The 16,597-nt window shown below is 35.6% G+C and overlaps 1 protein-coding gene across 1 annotated transcript in view; it reads left to right on the top strand.

Moving 5' to 3' along the window:
* The window catches only part of TMC1 (transmembrane channel like 1), a 61,658-nt gene that overhangs the window by 35,451 nt on the left and 9,610 nt on the right, over positions 1 to 16,597 (top strand). The window contains 6 exon segments of the mRNA XM_026035844.1: positions 3,328 to 3,470; positions 6,885 to 7,029; positions 9,030 to 9,224; positions 12,786 to 12,965; positions 13,188 to 13,340; positions 14,315 to 14,443. Of these exon segments, the coding sequence (XP_025891629.1) occupies positions 3,328 to 3,470; positions 6,885 to 7,029; positions 9,030 to 9,224; positions 12,786 to 12,965; positions 13,188 to 13,340; positions 14,315 to 14,443 (945 nt within the window).

Below are 16,597 nucleotides of genomic sequence, written 5' to 3'. Positions count from 1 at the left end.
GCTGGATTCTTATCTCTTGTTGCCATCTACTCCTTATGGGTCAAAGGATGTTTTTATGAGTTAAGGTTCCAAATTTACGGAAGATGTATGACTTAGAAAAAAAAAAGGAAGACAAACAAAAGAGAATAAAACTTGCTTTGCAAGTCTTTTTTAAACATATTTTTAGCTTTTCTTGATCTTGTAGAATATACAGCTATTTTAGCTGTATTAAGACATATTTTAATTTTTACTTTACTCTTGATGCCCATTCTACTCTGAGGAACTCCTCCTGAACTTTCTACTGGTACTTTCTTAAATATGCCATGCTACTTTTATTCTGAAAGCATAATTTTCTCTGATTTTGTACATGGCAAATGCTGTTGTTGTTCTTTTAATACAGAGATTTTGTAAAAATAGGTGTTTCAGTACTGTTGTTAGAAGACTGTTAGAGGCACAGGCTGTGTGTGAGCAACTCAGAAAGCTGTTATCCCCCAGAAGAAAACACAGAAAGGGTACAGCAACTCTGTCTCCCCTTTTTATTTCCATCTTTGACTCTGGTTAGGATGTGTAGGATGTGTAGGAGTCCTTGATCTTGTGACATACAGATATGGGACAAAAGCCCAGACAAGATTTCTACTTCTGTGGTTCAATACTCTTATGTGGCCCTTTTCTGTAGATGCATATAAAGTGATCAGAAAACTTCTCTTCTATTTGGTCACATAAAATGGTGGGCCCTRTTTGCATGCAAAAGGGTAGAAAGACTCTTGGCCTTTCTAAAGTGCCWCCTGAATAAATTTTTGCAATGACTGTTCCCTAAAATGACATTTCATAAGGAGTTATATTTAATTGATGGAAAGAATATATCTAGATATGTAGCTGATAAGTTTGATAATGATGATGTTTTAAAATTAGAAGTTAAYAACATCATGGAGGTCTTGAAGAAATATTAATCATATAGTAACATAGAGTTTTTGTAAAGAGTCTTGGCAACGTAAAGAGATTTATACCACAAATGGGAACAAAGTATTGAAGAAAATGGATTGGAGACAAAAGAAATAAGTGAAGACAGATGATGGAAAGAGAACGAAAGTTTATAGTAACTGAAAGAAACAGGCTCTGACAGCTTTGAAGAAGAAAGTCTAGCCAACAGCACCACTTAATACAGGGAGCAAATGTGATGGCAATAAAAATGTAAAGAGGGCACTGAAAGGGATGAATCCTCTAGACCATTCAGATTCAAAAGAACATGTCAGATCGACAAACCTTCTCCAAAGGCAATGGCAGCTTTAGTTAAATAGGGAAGGAAGTGTTATTGTTATCTGATAGGAGCTTTTGTATTTTACAAAGCTACAAGTAACTGAATACATATCACTGAACATCACTGCACATTCTAAGAATATCCACCAATCTTCAAACTGGTAAACAAAATATGAACTCAAAATGCTCTTTGCTTTATTGTCATCAATATTGCATTSATTTTATTGTCAGGGAGAAGTAGTTTCGGGTTCCTGAATATTCTATCCAGAATTTAATTTTAACACTGTATACTCTACAATTCAGACAATAATCTTAATCTAAAGGAGTCAGACTCTCAAGGACTATTTAGCAATGGTTTTGACCAATATTTTTATTTTATCTTTCTTTTATGTTAAACTGAGGAAGAAGTGAAAGTGATCTTCCATGAATGCTTACCTTTATACAGCTAAAAATATTTCGGGTTTTATGGTGAATCGCTGTAGGCACAACATACTGAATTACATACAGTAGAGGGATTATCTCTGACGTGATAGAGTRCAGTTGCTTAAAAGATATTTTAATACTTTGAGGGATAAAAAAGACTTTCCAGAACTGCACTGGCAATTGCAGAAACACTGGCTAGCATGKCATTATAAGATGCTGTAATAATTATAAAGATGCTAAAGGCAAACTCTTGCATCTGAGTATGTCATATCAGTGTAGGTGTTTTAAAAGTAATTAGTAATAAATGTGTTCCACAGTAACATTTCCATTATTTGAGAACTAGATATTATCTGCTATATCTATGCATTTCTATGCTATATCTACATCTCTGAAAATTATGATATGAATGAAAATGAGATATACTTATTATCAAATTAACAATTTGAATACTTTTGTTATCATATATTAATATTTCACTTTCACTTTAACAAGAATTTCAAGTGAAGTTTTACAGTTAACACCATAACTTGTTTCAAATAAGGTAAGAGCTACAATAAATCAAATGCATGTCTTTGTTAATATACTAGGATCTTAATCTATAATATTACAATCTAAAGAGTTTATTTTARGACATAATAGCAGCAGAAGGGAAGCGAGTGGCTGTTTTAACTCAGGAAAACCCAAACTTACTGTATTAGTGTCAAAAATGCTCAGTTTTTTCACTGATTACATTTTCATTGAACTCTGCATTTGACTTGAATTCATTATGTCCAGAAAGAGCTCTGCCACTGCTGTACATGGGCTGAATTGTCCTTATAAAGATTTCTGTATATGGTGTTCTTCCAGTAGGTGGATTCTTGCTCTAATCATAAGGTTACCAGTAAGCTTTAACTATTTGGAAGCTTTAACTATTTTGATTGCTTTTAGATMATGGAATTTGCCTAGAGTTGACAAGACACTGGTAAATTATTACCAAAAAAATCAATACTCTTATAGAGAAAGCTATTCTCAAACTTATTTTTTTTTCAAAAGGAAATAAACTTTGAATATCTGAAAAAGATGGTATTGCACTTTTTATAGCTTTGGAGGATATGCTTAAAAAATCCTGTAAATGCATAGTACTAACCAAAGAAATACAGCTACCTGTTAAATAATACATATCACTGTGAACAAGAAAGAGCATTTCTTGACAGAGTAGTGTACGTAAAAACAATATGAGTGTGTGAGTATCTAAGAATGAGGATGTGCTATAATATATACTAATATAGAAAATAAATTACTAATCTCACCTTTTTGGTGAAATTATTTTAATACTTTTTGTTCTTTCACATTTTATGAAGAAATTTTGTAAAACAAAACAAAGTGTTTTTGTCTTTATACCAAGATGTATGTGGCTAAAAATTTTGGAGTTATTAAACTGTAGAGGTAAGAAGAATTTWAAAGATAAGAGATGTGAAAATCATCATAAATTATGTAAAATATTTTTTAAAACTTCAAAAAACTTCAAAATGAGAATTTTTCTATCCTTTGAAATTTTTTACGATGATGCTTACAATTGCTTTAAATGCATGGAGATGCACGTTTCAGTTCATTGCTATCGATACAATTTCTGTTTACTTGCATATTTAACATACGGGTGATGTTACCTAATTTTTGTTGTCTTTTCAGGGCTTTGCACAATACTCTGTGCTCTTTTATGGTTATTACAATAACCAAAGGACAATTGGATGGCTAAAGTTCAGGATGCCTCTTTCCTATTTCCTTGTTGGAGTTGGGACAATTGGCTACAGCTTTATGATTGTCATTCGAACGTAAGTTCTCTTTTGCTCTGGAGTAAAGATGTGTTAAAAGGAGAGATAATTCCAGTGTTGAATTACTGAGATTTTTATTTTCCTTTAAATGCATGAATTGTGATAATTTTAAGAGCAGGACAAATGCAAGATTGACAGAATTATAATGCAAGGGAAAGCTGGCTTATGTCAAAGTCTCATGAGATTCCTTAGGCCTATATATATATATACACATGTATGTATATATATATATATGTATGTATATATTTTTGCACTGACAAGTATACCAACTCTTGTAGAAGTGGGAAAAATCTTTACTGGAATAACACAGCCCAACTCTTCTGTAATTTAAAAGTGTAAAATGAACATGTAAAGTATGGAACAGAACAGTCAGCACATCTTTTCTGAGTACACTCCATCGGGCAGAATGTCTACTTACACTGAGAAAATTTGGTTGTTCTTCCTGTAATGATACCTTATTGAAGTTATATTTTTTTAAGAAGGAAGAAGACAGGAGAGGAAGAAACACATGGCAAATAATTCTGTGTGTAAGTCACAGGCAGCAGTAAATGATTCTCAGCAAGACTATAGCAGTTAGCTCATATTTGCACAGTGGTGTAGAAGAATTAATGCTACTGGTTATAGTAAGGCATCAGTGTCCTGTGACAGACAAAATAATTTCCAACAGTGCTTTCCCAAGGAAAACTATATTTAATATTAAAACAATAATGTTAAAAGCATTGGGAAGCATATGTTTAAGTGAAAATATACTTCGGCAGTGCAATTGGTGAGTCWTTAGTCTTTCCAGTCTTGTGGAATTCTGAATTTCAATTTTATGTCCCAGGATCAGAATTAAAAAGAATGCTTATTTGGTCATGCTTCATATCTAGTTTCACTTTTACAATAAAGTGTGGTAATTACCCTGGTTTCAGAGGAGTCACTATTGAATATAATCTTTATAGCATATAGCCTTGATGCAAGTGAGAAAAATGTGGTTTGGTGGCAAGTGGACTTTAGAATAAGCCTACCATGAAAAAAGTCAGAGCATTGCGATTTAAGATACAAGGACACTTGTGAATATAGAATTGCAGATATTCCATTTGCACTATATTGTGCTGAAACCAGTATTTTTCACTTTCATGAGCATTAGATTAATCCAATTTCCATTTTTCAAGTAATTCACGGTTTCATGTATAGGATGAGAGGCATTTTGGATGAAGAATAATTTCTTCAATTACACATGAGTATTTTTGGAGAAAGAACAACCTATTTCAGTGAAAAAGTCATTGGCTTAACTGAAGAACATCTTTCCAAATATTTCTTTGATAGCCTAGCTATGAAGATGAGAACTATTTTGGTCTTGGAGATTTATATTTCAATGACTATCTCCCAGATCAGGAAAAAAAGAAAAAAGAAATCCTTCCAGTAGAGAATCCCTAAGGCCTAAACAAAGGAAGTACCCTAGGGAAAACGCATACTGTATGTACTGATTTTCCATCTGGCTTCATGACAGGAGTGCTGATCTATATTTAGGTAATCTTAAAAGCAATCCTTGAAATCTGCTTTTTGCCATTTCCTCAGAAAGCAGTGCATTTGGCACATAGGCTGAAAAGCCTTGTTTGGGGGTGCTGGTGTTGCTCTGTGTGTAACTGGGCCCTGGGAAAGTGAATGTTCCCGTGCAAGAGGGAGGAGGAAGTAGGAGGAGTGTCACTGTGTTTGGGTAAAACAATTTAGATTTAAGGGTCCTCTCTTCAGTCTTCCCAGTGCACAGAATAAAGTGGAAATATTTCTGGTCATAAAGTTATCAGTTTGTTTTAATTCCAAGGAAGGGACCTACGTGACTCTTTCAGGCCCTCCTGTCTGTCCACCTGCACCTACCTCTCATCACCCTGTATCCTTGAATCTTCACAGAGATGTTGTTTTGAGAAAATGAAAGTAGGGAAGTTTTGAAGATAGCTTTAACTCCTTTATCCACTTGCTCCTCAGTAATTGTTAATGTAAACACGTTAGTTTTTCTGCTTAACTGAGGGCAAAATTTAGATTGAGTGTTGTTCAGACGTTGTGAAATATGATTTTGGAGAGTATTATGAATAGACGGGGGACCCTTTATACTCAAAAGTGAAAGAAGGTAAGGAAGCAATTTAAGATGGAATAGTGTTCTTGAGAATAAATACACTCAATATGTGCCAAACACATCAAGTCTCATTCTCAAAATTACTTACCTCAGTTATGTTATATATATATATACACACTAACGCTCATTTATGTTGGCATGCTGAATGGCAATGATAAGCACAAATAGGCAATTAAATATCCAAATTCCTGTTATATACTTGTCAGCCATCATTTTGGCCTATTTTTMTTTTTTTCTTTTCTGACCACTGGGCTGTAGGCTATCTTTTAGAAACTCTTGAGAAGGAAATACCTTAGTCTAGAAAGCAGCAGTGGGACAGATGCTTCCAAAGCCATTTCRTGATCTGTGCCTCCTCCATTTAAACAGTAACAACAAAAGTATTGGCATGCCARTTCAGTATTATTTATTTGAGAATGTGTATTCTCTGTATTTGTATATATCTCCCTGATTGCATTTGAGAATATATATCATGTTAGAAACATGATATGTAGGACATACTGGTTTTAATAACATAACTCTGCAGGTTTGGTCCGCTTTAAAAAAGCTGAGTTTTGCTGAACAAGAAATCAATGCAGAACCCAAGGCTAATGGCTGTACTAATATATTCCAGCCATGTGTTTAATGAGTGGAATTAATAAATCATAGATCAATTCCCAGGCAGCACAGGACAGGTAGAAATCGGACAACTGTTATTGCATGAATTATTGTTACGTATATTATATATGTATGCCTTATGTGTATATGTGTACGCTGCATATTATTATATTTTGAAATAGAGAATTTAGTAATCCCTATAAAGTCAAATCACTGAGGAGTGCATAGATGAAAGGCAAGATAGACAGCTGTATTAGTGAAATCTTGGTTTGATATGACCAGCTTTTGTTCTGGCTAGTTGTTTTAGATTTTTTTTTTCTCTCTCCATGAAGTCTCTAATTAAATCTACAACAGTTCAGGACGTTCCACAGCTTTCTATTCAAGAGATCTTGACATCTTATTTTCTATTGAGTTTCTCATCCAGCAGAGCTCCTTGACAATGACAGAAGCACATAAAAATGAATGCGATGATGACACACATGGTCTGAAAAAAAAAAAAAAAGGAAAAAGAAGAAAGAAAATCCTTTCTCCATCTTTCTCCATTCTAGCTCCATTCTGCAATTTATGTATTTCATATTATATTACTGATAGCAATAATAATGTACTTCTTTAAGAACAAAGTTAAAGTTTTACGATCAACTATAAAAATTAAACTCAGACAAAACTAGTTCTAACAGGACTTTTTTGTGTCTTTCTGGCTTTTGTAGTATGGCAAGAAATGCAAATGAAGATGGTGGTGGGGATGATACAAGTTTTAATTTCAGCTGGAAAATGTTTACAAGCTGGGACTACCTGATTGGCAATCCTGAGACAGCAGATAATAAGTTTGCTTCCATCACGACAAGCTTTAAGGTAAAATAGAACTCCCTAAGGAGAGGTAAGCTCATTTGTCTTCCATGGTAATGCAAAATGGAGAGAACTAATGTCAAATATTAACTGTGTCTGGGATTTAGGTGCTCACATGTGAACTGGGCAGCTATATCCTTCTGTGGGACAGGGGTTTTTGTGTCCTTCCATCACAACTCTTTTATTTTGGTTGCAGATGAAGAAGCATCCTTTGTGTCCTCTGTGACTGCATAATCAGTCTTAGCAAAATGATTCTACTGTAAAATGATGTTTTCCTTGTCCTCATCTTTYGTGGATTCCCATATCTATGATGCTTGTATTCGTTTTCTTTTTTAATGCTGGTGACATTTTGCTAAGCTGACATTATCCTGCTCTCCTGTTCTGAAGGGATGTCATTTGACAGCAATATCATTGTTTAAATAGGGCTATTCATTATAGGAAAATAAATTGACTCAGAACCTTGTGTCTTTACTTTCACTTCAATATGAAAAAAGGTTGACTTCCTCGCATAAGAGGAGGGTATTATTTTCAGATGAATTATGAGACATAGCCTAGTCTGCAATGCAATACCAGATCTCCTCAAGCTTTTTTTTTTTTTTTTTTAAGTTTTATGCTATGATGATTTTAACAGTTGCTCTGTGAGGGATCTGGGGAGAGGGTCAGGTGCAAAAATGGTGGAGGGGAGGCACACTACTCACTTGAAGGCTTAAGAAAATGTATCAACACCTGAGTCACCGGCACAGGGACATGCCACAGCAAATTCTAAAGGAAACTGTAATTTTCAGTATAATACCATATAGGATATTCTCCAGCAGGCTATTAACAGACAATGACTTGTGGTCAGGTTGACAGCATACAACATGGAGCTTGTAGGACGAAGAAGTATTTACCTTTTCCAGTTATTTGCCTCATCCTTCTTTTCTGCGCTAGTGATGTTGAGCCAATTTACCACCTCATCCAGCCCACCTTCCCAGCTGCAGGCAGAAAATAGTAACTTTATCAAAGAGAGTGGAAAAAATGCTCTCTAGAAAACAAATTCAGTCTAGTTCTCAAGGACTGTAAGTCCCCAAGGACTGTGGTTTTCTTGCACATCTGCTAGGATTAGCTGATGAAAACTACATGGGGAAGAATATAAAACCATTGAGACAGACTTTTCTTGACAAGTAATTCTATGCAGCTTTATCATAATCTTTTTGAGCAAGCAAGAAACCAAAGTCTCGGTGAAGTCTGGGTCTGGGCAAGGCCCTGGTAGTTTTGCTCAAGAGCTGCTGCAGTCGCCTTTTGTTTATGTATCACACGAAAGTGTTAAAAAAAGCAGAGATATGCAGAATAATAATGAGAGCACAGGAGTTTAGCACAACCTATCTCCCTCTCTGAAGTGAGAAGCTGTAACTAAACTCCCTTTTCACAAGGACATCTTAGTATGAAAGCTCTTTCTAATAGCAAAAGTGGGAGCTGGAGATAGAAGTTACACCATAGCCTTAATACTTATCATCCTGGCCAAGCATAAATATGAGGAAAACTTTCTATTCTGCAGTATGAAGGACTGCACTTCTTGATTTGTTTGGGATTCATTCTTGTTTTTTTCCTTCCTTCCTTCCTTCCTTCATATTTGCTTAACCTCAAAATGAAACTTTTTGCCATTTTCTCACTAATGAATGTATTTTTTAAATGTGTCAGTTGCTTTTGTGGCAGCTAGTCACACATTTATCCCTCTGGGTTACTCAGCCTTGCAGCACCTCACAAACTGACAGAAAGGCTGGTTGCTTTTTGCTTTATGAGTGCAGGTGCAGTGACGCTCCATGGGGACACGGTCACTAGAGGCAAACCAAACTCTGGGCAGTCAAAACCCCCGGGCACACCAGAGTCCGGGAAAGGGTTTTTGAGACAACGAGCTGTTGTCAGCAAATGGTGGCCGGCTTCACAATTTACTTAGCTGACTTCTGAAAACTTGAGGGACACTAYGGAGGCTGCTAATAACTCTCTGTTTTTTCTAACAAGTGCAGGAAGCTATTGTGGAGGAGCAGGAGAGCCGAAAAGAGGAAAATATTCACTTGACTCGGTTCCTGAGGGTCCTTGCTAACTTCTTGGCCCTGTGCACGCTTGCTGGGAGTGGCTACCTCATCTTTTTTGTTGTGAGAAGATCCCAGAAATTTGCCCTGGAAGGTCTGGAGAACTACGGGTGGTGGGAAAGAAATGAAGTTCGTGCTAGCACATTTTTATAATAGATGTGGTTTGAAACTGTGTTCCTATGCTTTGCATGTTGCCTTTTTCTTTTTTTTTTCTTTTTTTTTTTCGTTCCTCTTGCTWTTTAAATACTTTGGGTTTGGGTGGTAAATGTCTAACAAAGCAATCCTTCTTCCCTGCTTCCTGCTTCATTAAAATGATTATTTTTTGGTTGCTTCTTTAAAATGTCCTTTAATGTTTTGATTTGATGATCTTGCCTTCATTTGATGATCTGAAGGCTTGGCAGCCCAGCTTTCTCTGTGCTACTAASATGTTTTTTCAACTGACCTATGGATTCACAAGATACCTCCAAAGAGCCTGTTGTTGTCGTCTTACTTTCTCCTTGAGACTGGTACAGGCAAACTGTCACTGGTGCATGGTACATGCTGAGTTATGTCGGGCTTTATGAACATAACTTTGCAGGGCAGCAAGAAGGTGAAAGTTAAACTTTCCAACTCCAGCTACACCATTCAAGAATTCAATGTCATTTTTAGATGAACACCTCTTGAATATGTCTGGCCTTGCTTAATGCAGGTATATATTGAAAGTAATGCAGTCATAGTGGTTTGCAGTAAGTACCTGATAGAAACCTGGGCAGATTCTACTTTCTTAATAAACACACTGTGGTATATGTTGTAAAACTATCTGTTCCTTATTTGAAGCTCATGTTCTGAATGAGTAGATAAAATAGATAGTAGATTTAAGGTAAGGCAAAAGGATGCCAACCTGCCAAAGCTTCTAGCTTTAATGCTGGTGGGATGAGGAAGGTCACTCCCTAATTTTGAACATCAAAATACAATTGGGAAATAACACAAAAATCTCCAGCAGTCTATCTTTGTAATCCAGAGAAATGGGGTCAACATTTTATGGAATTATTTGAAAAAAAATCATTTTACTCTACTAGAACAGAAGTCATGTACAAAATTKCATGAGCAATGAGCAGTACCTGCATGAGCAACATGAGCTTCAAGTGTGATGACAGGCTCTCAAATGAAGGTAATTCAGGAGTAACCCAGCTTTTTCTCATTCAAAAGGTATATTAGCAGTTCTGTGATAGAGAACGGTACTGCCAAAAGCTGTTATATTAGCTAATGTTGCAATCTGCAGAGTAGATAAACATATGCATGTTTAGATTTCAGAGGATTTTTTTTGTTTGTATGCTTTACAAAAATAAAATAAAATAAAATAAAATAAAATAAAATAAAATAAAATAAAATAAAATAAAATAAAATAAAATAAAAGTCCTGCTAAGGAGGCTCAGTACCACACAGCTAAGATAGAGAGCAGCTTTTTCTAAAGCAGATTGCATAAGGCAGCCTTACCAGGATTTGAGTAGAGCTGTCTATCGGCAGGTAGTGAACAAATTTGCAAAGTTCACAGTTTCTCTTCATTGTAATCTAATGATTAATCAAATAAATGAATTTGCCGCCTTCTTAAACCCATTTAAACTTTTTTATTTTCCATTATTCCATATTTATATAAATCTAAATCCTGATAATGTTTGTATTGTGAAGAAACACTGAGTTTTTTTTCAGAAAATGTCTGTTAATTCTTGAAGTACTATTTAGAGAAAATGAAGCACACCTCTTATATACAACTGGAGTACATGTCCTTCCTACACCCTGTTTCTCTCTGATTATTCTCCTCGGCCATGGTCCTGCAAACCTATACAAARCTGATCTCAGGCTCAGTGAGGCTTAAATTCCTCTCCATCACAGCAGCACCTAGTCCCATGGGGTCATGGCGCAGATGAGACAGTCTAGCTTATATAGGGAGTAGAAGGTAATTATGTGAAACAGGCCAACTCAGGCTTTTACAGTATTTACTAAAACTTTACATCCTATTCCATGCATGGCTGTGGCACGATTGGTAATTCTAGGCAAATCGTGAATCATTTGGGAAAGGAAAAGGTAGGTGATATACATTTTTTTTTCCAGATGTAAATAGATACAGATTTCACATTTAATATCTTGCAAGTTTAAATGACTCCATAGATTTTTTTTTCCAAAAATGCCGTTATTTATCTTATAGTTCCTAGCAGTAGAGGTGAAGTAGACCAGTGCATTTATATAAAATCAATGCTMAATTTTAACTTTAGAAACCATCCTACAGCTTTTATTGTTATGAAATATAAATTCTACTCTAATTACTTTTTTCAAAATAAACTATATTTACTAGAAGAACATATCTCTATTGCTGCTTCCTGCAGCAATGCAGCAATGCTAGACAAACCACAATTATTGTTAGTGGAAGAAATGATTTATTTGAACTAAACTATTTGCTTTTAATGAACTTATCATTTAGCCAACAAGCAGTCAGTGCTCAGTATTTAATGTTGTGTTGGCAGAATTTAACATGCTGGGGGGCTGGTGTTTAGACGTGACTGCAGTTGCACATTTCTTATCAAATTTGCAGCAGCTGGAGAAACAGATTTGTGTAAGCTGTAATTTTCTAGCTTTCAAAGTGTCATGCAGGGGCTTGGTCTCTGCAGTAGTTAATCTCGTAGAGAGATAAAAGAATAAAAGAATGTGTTTGGAATCACAGTTTTCACTAATTAGTGGATGCCTCCTGATTGTTGTTCCYTTCTTACTGAGAAATGTCATCTCCATAGGGCAGAGAGTGCTTTTGAGATTCACACAGCAGTTTCTGAATGTATTAAAATTTGTATCAATTTTTGCAAGATGGATTCTGGTGTAGCAGAAAAATATTAGATTCAGAGAAAGTGGAAGATTAGCTATCTGTAAATAGTAACATTTTTGTGACTAAATCAATCTTTTTCCTGTTATTTGTTTTATATATGAGTCTTCTTAAATGTCTCTGTCTTTTCACAACCTTTGTCATTTAACTTCAAATGATGTTTTCAGGCAATTTTTTAAATCCCTTGAAAATACACTGTCTGTAATTAAATTTTATTTGAAATTGAAAGATTGAATTTTTACACCTTTTCAGTTATTGTCATTTTTGGCAGACATAATTGTTTTTTATACTATTTCATCAAAAATTTCAAGCTGATATGAAATAAACTTTACAAACTCCTTAGATTCTGGAAATATCTCATTTTCTGTGGAATGTATTATCCATGTTGAATTTCAAACTTTTAATGAAAGCTAGCTATTTTTTTCCTGACTTTTCATTTAGTAAATTCATTCCATTTCCATACTACTCTGATGAGGAAGTAATGTCGTTAGAGGCTTCAAATGGCAACAAGCAGGAAGAAGAAGGATTGGCTTGGAATTTACTCGTGCAAGATGTTGAATTAATTTCAGGGAAGATATCAGATAAACTTAATTTACTAGAGTATAGTACAGAAAATGAGCCTTTATATCTATCTGCGGTAGTCTATTACTGATTTTTCATCTCTTCCTTTCTTTGTGAAAACATCCTGTGATTCCTGAAACTGATTTCGTTTCTCATTAGTACCAAATCAAATACCAACTGAAAAGTACTGGTGGAGATACAACCAACCAATACAAATAATAATCAGAAATTTGTTTCTAACATTTCACTATATATATATATTTTTTCTTTTTACCAAGGTGAACATGGTGATGTCACTTTTAGGAATGTTCTGYCCAACACTTTTTGATGTGATCAGTTCTCTGGAAAACTACCACCCTCGAATAGCTCTAAGATGGCAGCTGGGACGCATCTTTGCGCTTTTCCTTGGCAATCTCTACACTTTCATTATTGCCCTGATGGATGAGATCAATCTCAAGGCAAGCTATTTACAATGGGCCTCTCTTCATCATTCCTAACAGCTAGTAGCGCAATGACAAGGATTTTTAGCCATGCCACAAACTTGTCAAGGAAATTATTTCTTCTCTTTTACTAAGAAATACGTGTATGTCTGTGCTGGAAATGGGAATCTTAGAGTAGAAAAGGTTGAGAAACAGTGGTGCAAACTAATAATGTTGTTTTACTATTTATTTATTTTTTAGTTGGAAGAAGAGAAGATAGTCAAGTATAACATGACAATATGGGAAGCCAGTCTGTATAACGGTACTATTCCAGAAAATTCAACTGCTCCTCCGATACAGGTAGACCCTGCAGATGTCCCCAGAGGGCCATGCTGGGAAACAATGGTAGGACAGGTGAGCCTATCTGAGCCTATATTTGAAAATAAATCATCATCTATTTTCGTATAAATTACCTCTCTGTTGTAGTTGTTGGGTGGCTTTAAAGCAGAAAAAGATCTGGTAAAGTGCAGATATGGGACAAGATAATGGCAAGGTCCAATTTTTTTCCTTACTTACAAAGCTGAGAAAAAGTTATTTTACTTTCTTCAAATGCTATCTAGTAAGAACCTATTTTTTCCTCCTGATAGCTGACAGCATCTGATATTAGAATTTTGATCAGACAAGACCAATTTCTGACTAAAATAAGCCTATGTCAAAGACAAAAAAAAAAAAAAAAAAAGAGTAGTTCAGCAGGGAAATATACATAAAATCCATAAAATCAAATCTTACCAGCAATATGAATTTGAGGATCTCTATCTTTAGCTAGATAGTGTGTTGCATTGCAACAGCAGTAGCTTAATAGTAAATCTGAACAGACATTTTATTTGATTCACAGCATGGAAAGTCCAAAGACTTCCCCAACATCTCCTATTCCTCTATTTGACCATACATTATTTTTCTTGTTGTTTTATTCCTGAAGTAGAATAAACCATTAAAACACAATTTTTGGTGTCGCTCCGTCAGTCTCCTAGTCTCCTGCCTGGCTAACTCCAGTCCTGAAGAAGACATTGGTAGGAAACAGAAGGGATGGAGCAAACAGCTTCTCTGGTCTTCTGGCTAGGGCTGAGATGATACATGCGAAGAACACCAAGAACTTATCACTGTGCTAACCTTCTCCTGGGCAGCTGAGGATAAGGCCTGATACAGTAGAGTTTAGTGGGACTTACTGAAAATATATTAGAAGAATGAGAATTTTGCTAGGATTTTCTTCTTTCTCCCCCAGATTTCATGAGTTGGTACTTTTACATTCCATAAACCTAAGTAAGCCTTTTTTCTTTTAATTGTAATTATAATTCCCTAAGATTCTTTAAAGAATTTTTTTTTAACAGGAATTTGTGCGTCTGACAGTCTCTGACACAATGACAACATATATCACGATTCTAATTGGTGATTTCCTACGAGCTGTCTTCGTTAGGTTTTTCAATTACTGCTGGTGCTGGGACTTAGAGTATGGATTTGTAAGTACCTGATTTCCATTTTTAAATGTATTTGTGAGATTATCACTTGATGTTTTTGTACTAGATTTACATTTTCCTCTCAATCTTCCAGAGTTTATCTTTGACTAGATAAATCACCCTTAATATCCTTGAACAACATTGTTAGCTTTTCTTAGAATTTAATTTTGCCTTTATATCTGCCACATTTTGTAGGCTTTAGTAACCTTAAGAAATACATTTTTATTCACTTTATTGTGCAAGCAAACTGGGTATACATTTTTGACTCATTTGCATTTTGAAGCCTCATCCTGAGTTCTCCAGAAGGAAATGGAACGGCTCTCACTGTTTTTTTGTGGATTTACATTCAGACTTAAATAATTTCTAACCTACTGAGACAAGCAGTGTTTGAGAGGAAAAATATGAAAGAGATTGACCTAGAAATTTTATTAGCTACATTTTTTTTGCTGGAATTAGTTTAGCTGAAAGAAAACTAATGAATCCTGTAGCATAAATATTTGTGTATGCCAGCTTCTCACTCCAGAGAGACTTTCTCCCTTTTAAACAGATCTGAGCTAGATTTGAATTACCCATCCAGGGCAGCTGCACTTATGGCTGCATTTTTCATCCTTGCCAGGGAATTGGGAAAGTTTGGAAAGCTCTCCTGAGGCATCTCTTGTACATGCTAACTGCTATGCAAAAGAGCTAAGTTATGTAACTCACGTGTGTGAACTATCATTGCTGTCCTGCCACCTGCTTATTGTCCTCAGTTCCTCATAACTTTACCTGCACAAGTATATGCTTTTCTTCTTTGACTAAGTACTATTTTAGGGAAACGATTAGTACTTATGAGAAGGGATGGTTTTGTTCTTTTTTTGGCTTCTGGTATGACAATTTCATAGCTATTGTTGAACCACTATAAAATTTCAGCTGTTACAGCAAGGATCAATTTTCTCGCTGTTGATTGATACAGGGTGACTCAGCCAGGGCTGGTGTAGGGCTAGGAGAGACATCTAGCCAGATATCTTGAGGACAAACAAGTCATACCCTTTGCAGTATCACTATCAACTGCAGCAGTTTGAACATAATATGGATGGAGCCCTAGCAGCTTGTGAAGCTTTGGATCAAAGTATTTTCATATACCTAAGTTGCTTCTGGAGCTTTCTCATATTTTGATATGTACTGCAGGTATTGACGTAATTGAGTCTGGATGTGGAGAATAGAAGAATCTAAGTACCTTTAAATGGAAATAGCTAAGACTTCGTATTTTCCAAAGATGCTGAATTGATAGTCTGGATATTTCCCGTTTAATGTCCAAGATCAATGAAAGAGCCTAAATGGGTGCAAGCCTGAAAGTCATTTTGATGACTGTAAGACAGACCTTTCGCTTACGGTGACTTTGTTTCCTTTTGCTGCCTTTTGGGTTGCCACCTACTCTGAATCAATGGCTCGTTACACAGGTTCTGAGAAGGACCAAGGGTAACTGTGTTTGTTGTTGATAAAGAATGGCAAAGGTGATGCAGATTGATACCCATATTATGGGCATCCAAGGCCAAATTTGGCAACTTTTAAGTCTTACTACATAGCTAAGAAATACATTTAATGAGTCTCTCTCCTCCTTCTCTGCAGGAATTGCAAATGTTCATGCTGGATTTAGAAAAAACTCTCAGATTACTTATAGTTTGGTTTGTGTTGATATATCTGAAAGAGGTGGTCTACAAGGACCCTTCTCTTTTGCTRTATCTTTTGGTGTTTCTATAACCAAGAACATAGTGAGGGTATCTTTGGGCAAGTGAATGCTCAAAGCCTCAGGCTATGCAATAAGGAGGCTGTAAGGGATCAAAGGATATTTTTGTTTAACACTGCAATCAGAAAGCTATTGGAGTATGCAAATTTCCAATGGGATTACTCATGCATTTAAAATGATATCCTTATATGTATCAAAGGGCTTTTACTCGTTGTACATTCAACTTGCTAGAGACTTAGAGCACTCTGTCATGGACACTCAGTTGATATTTTCCCCTCTTTCTTTTCAGGGTAGCACAGAAGTTATCATCCTAAATGATAAAGTAAGGTACAAACCTTACAGAGTTTAAAGCATTCACTAAGGTTAGAATTCAGCTGCTGAAATAGTTTCTCATGCTATTTGAGATGCCCTRGGATATCCAGGGCAACTGA

The sequence above is a fragment of the Nothoprocta perdicaria genome, unplaced genomic scaffold (assembly GCF_003342845.1).
Source record: "Nothoprocta perdicaria isolate Ctin4 unplaced genomic scaffold, notPer1 scaffold_168, whole genome shotgun sequence".
In the NCBI taxonomy this organism is placed as follows: domain Eukaryota; kingdom Metazoa; phylum Chordata; class Aves; order Tinamiformes; family Tinamidae; genus Nothoprocta; species Nothoprocta perdicaria.
This window is presented reverse-complemented; position numbering and strand designations above follow the sequence as displayed.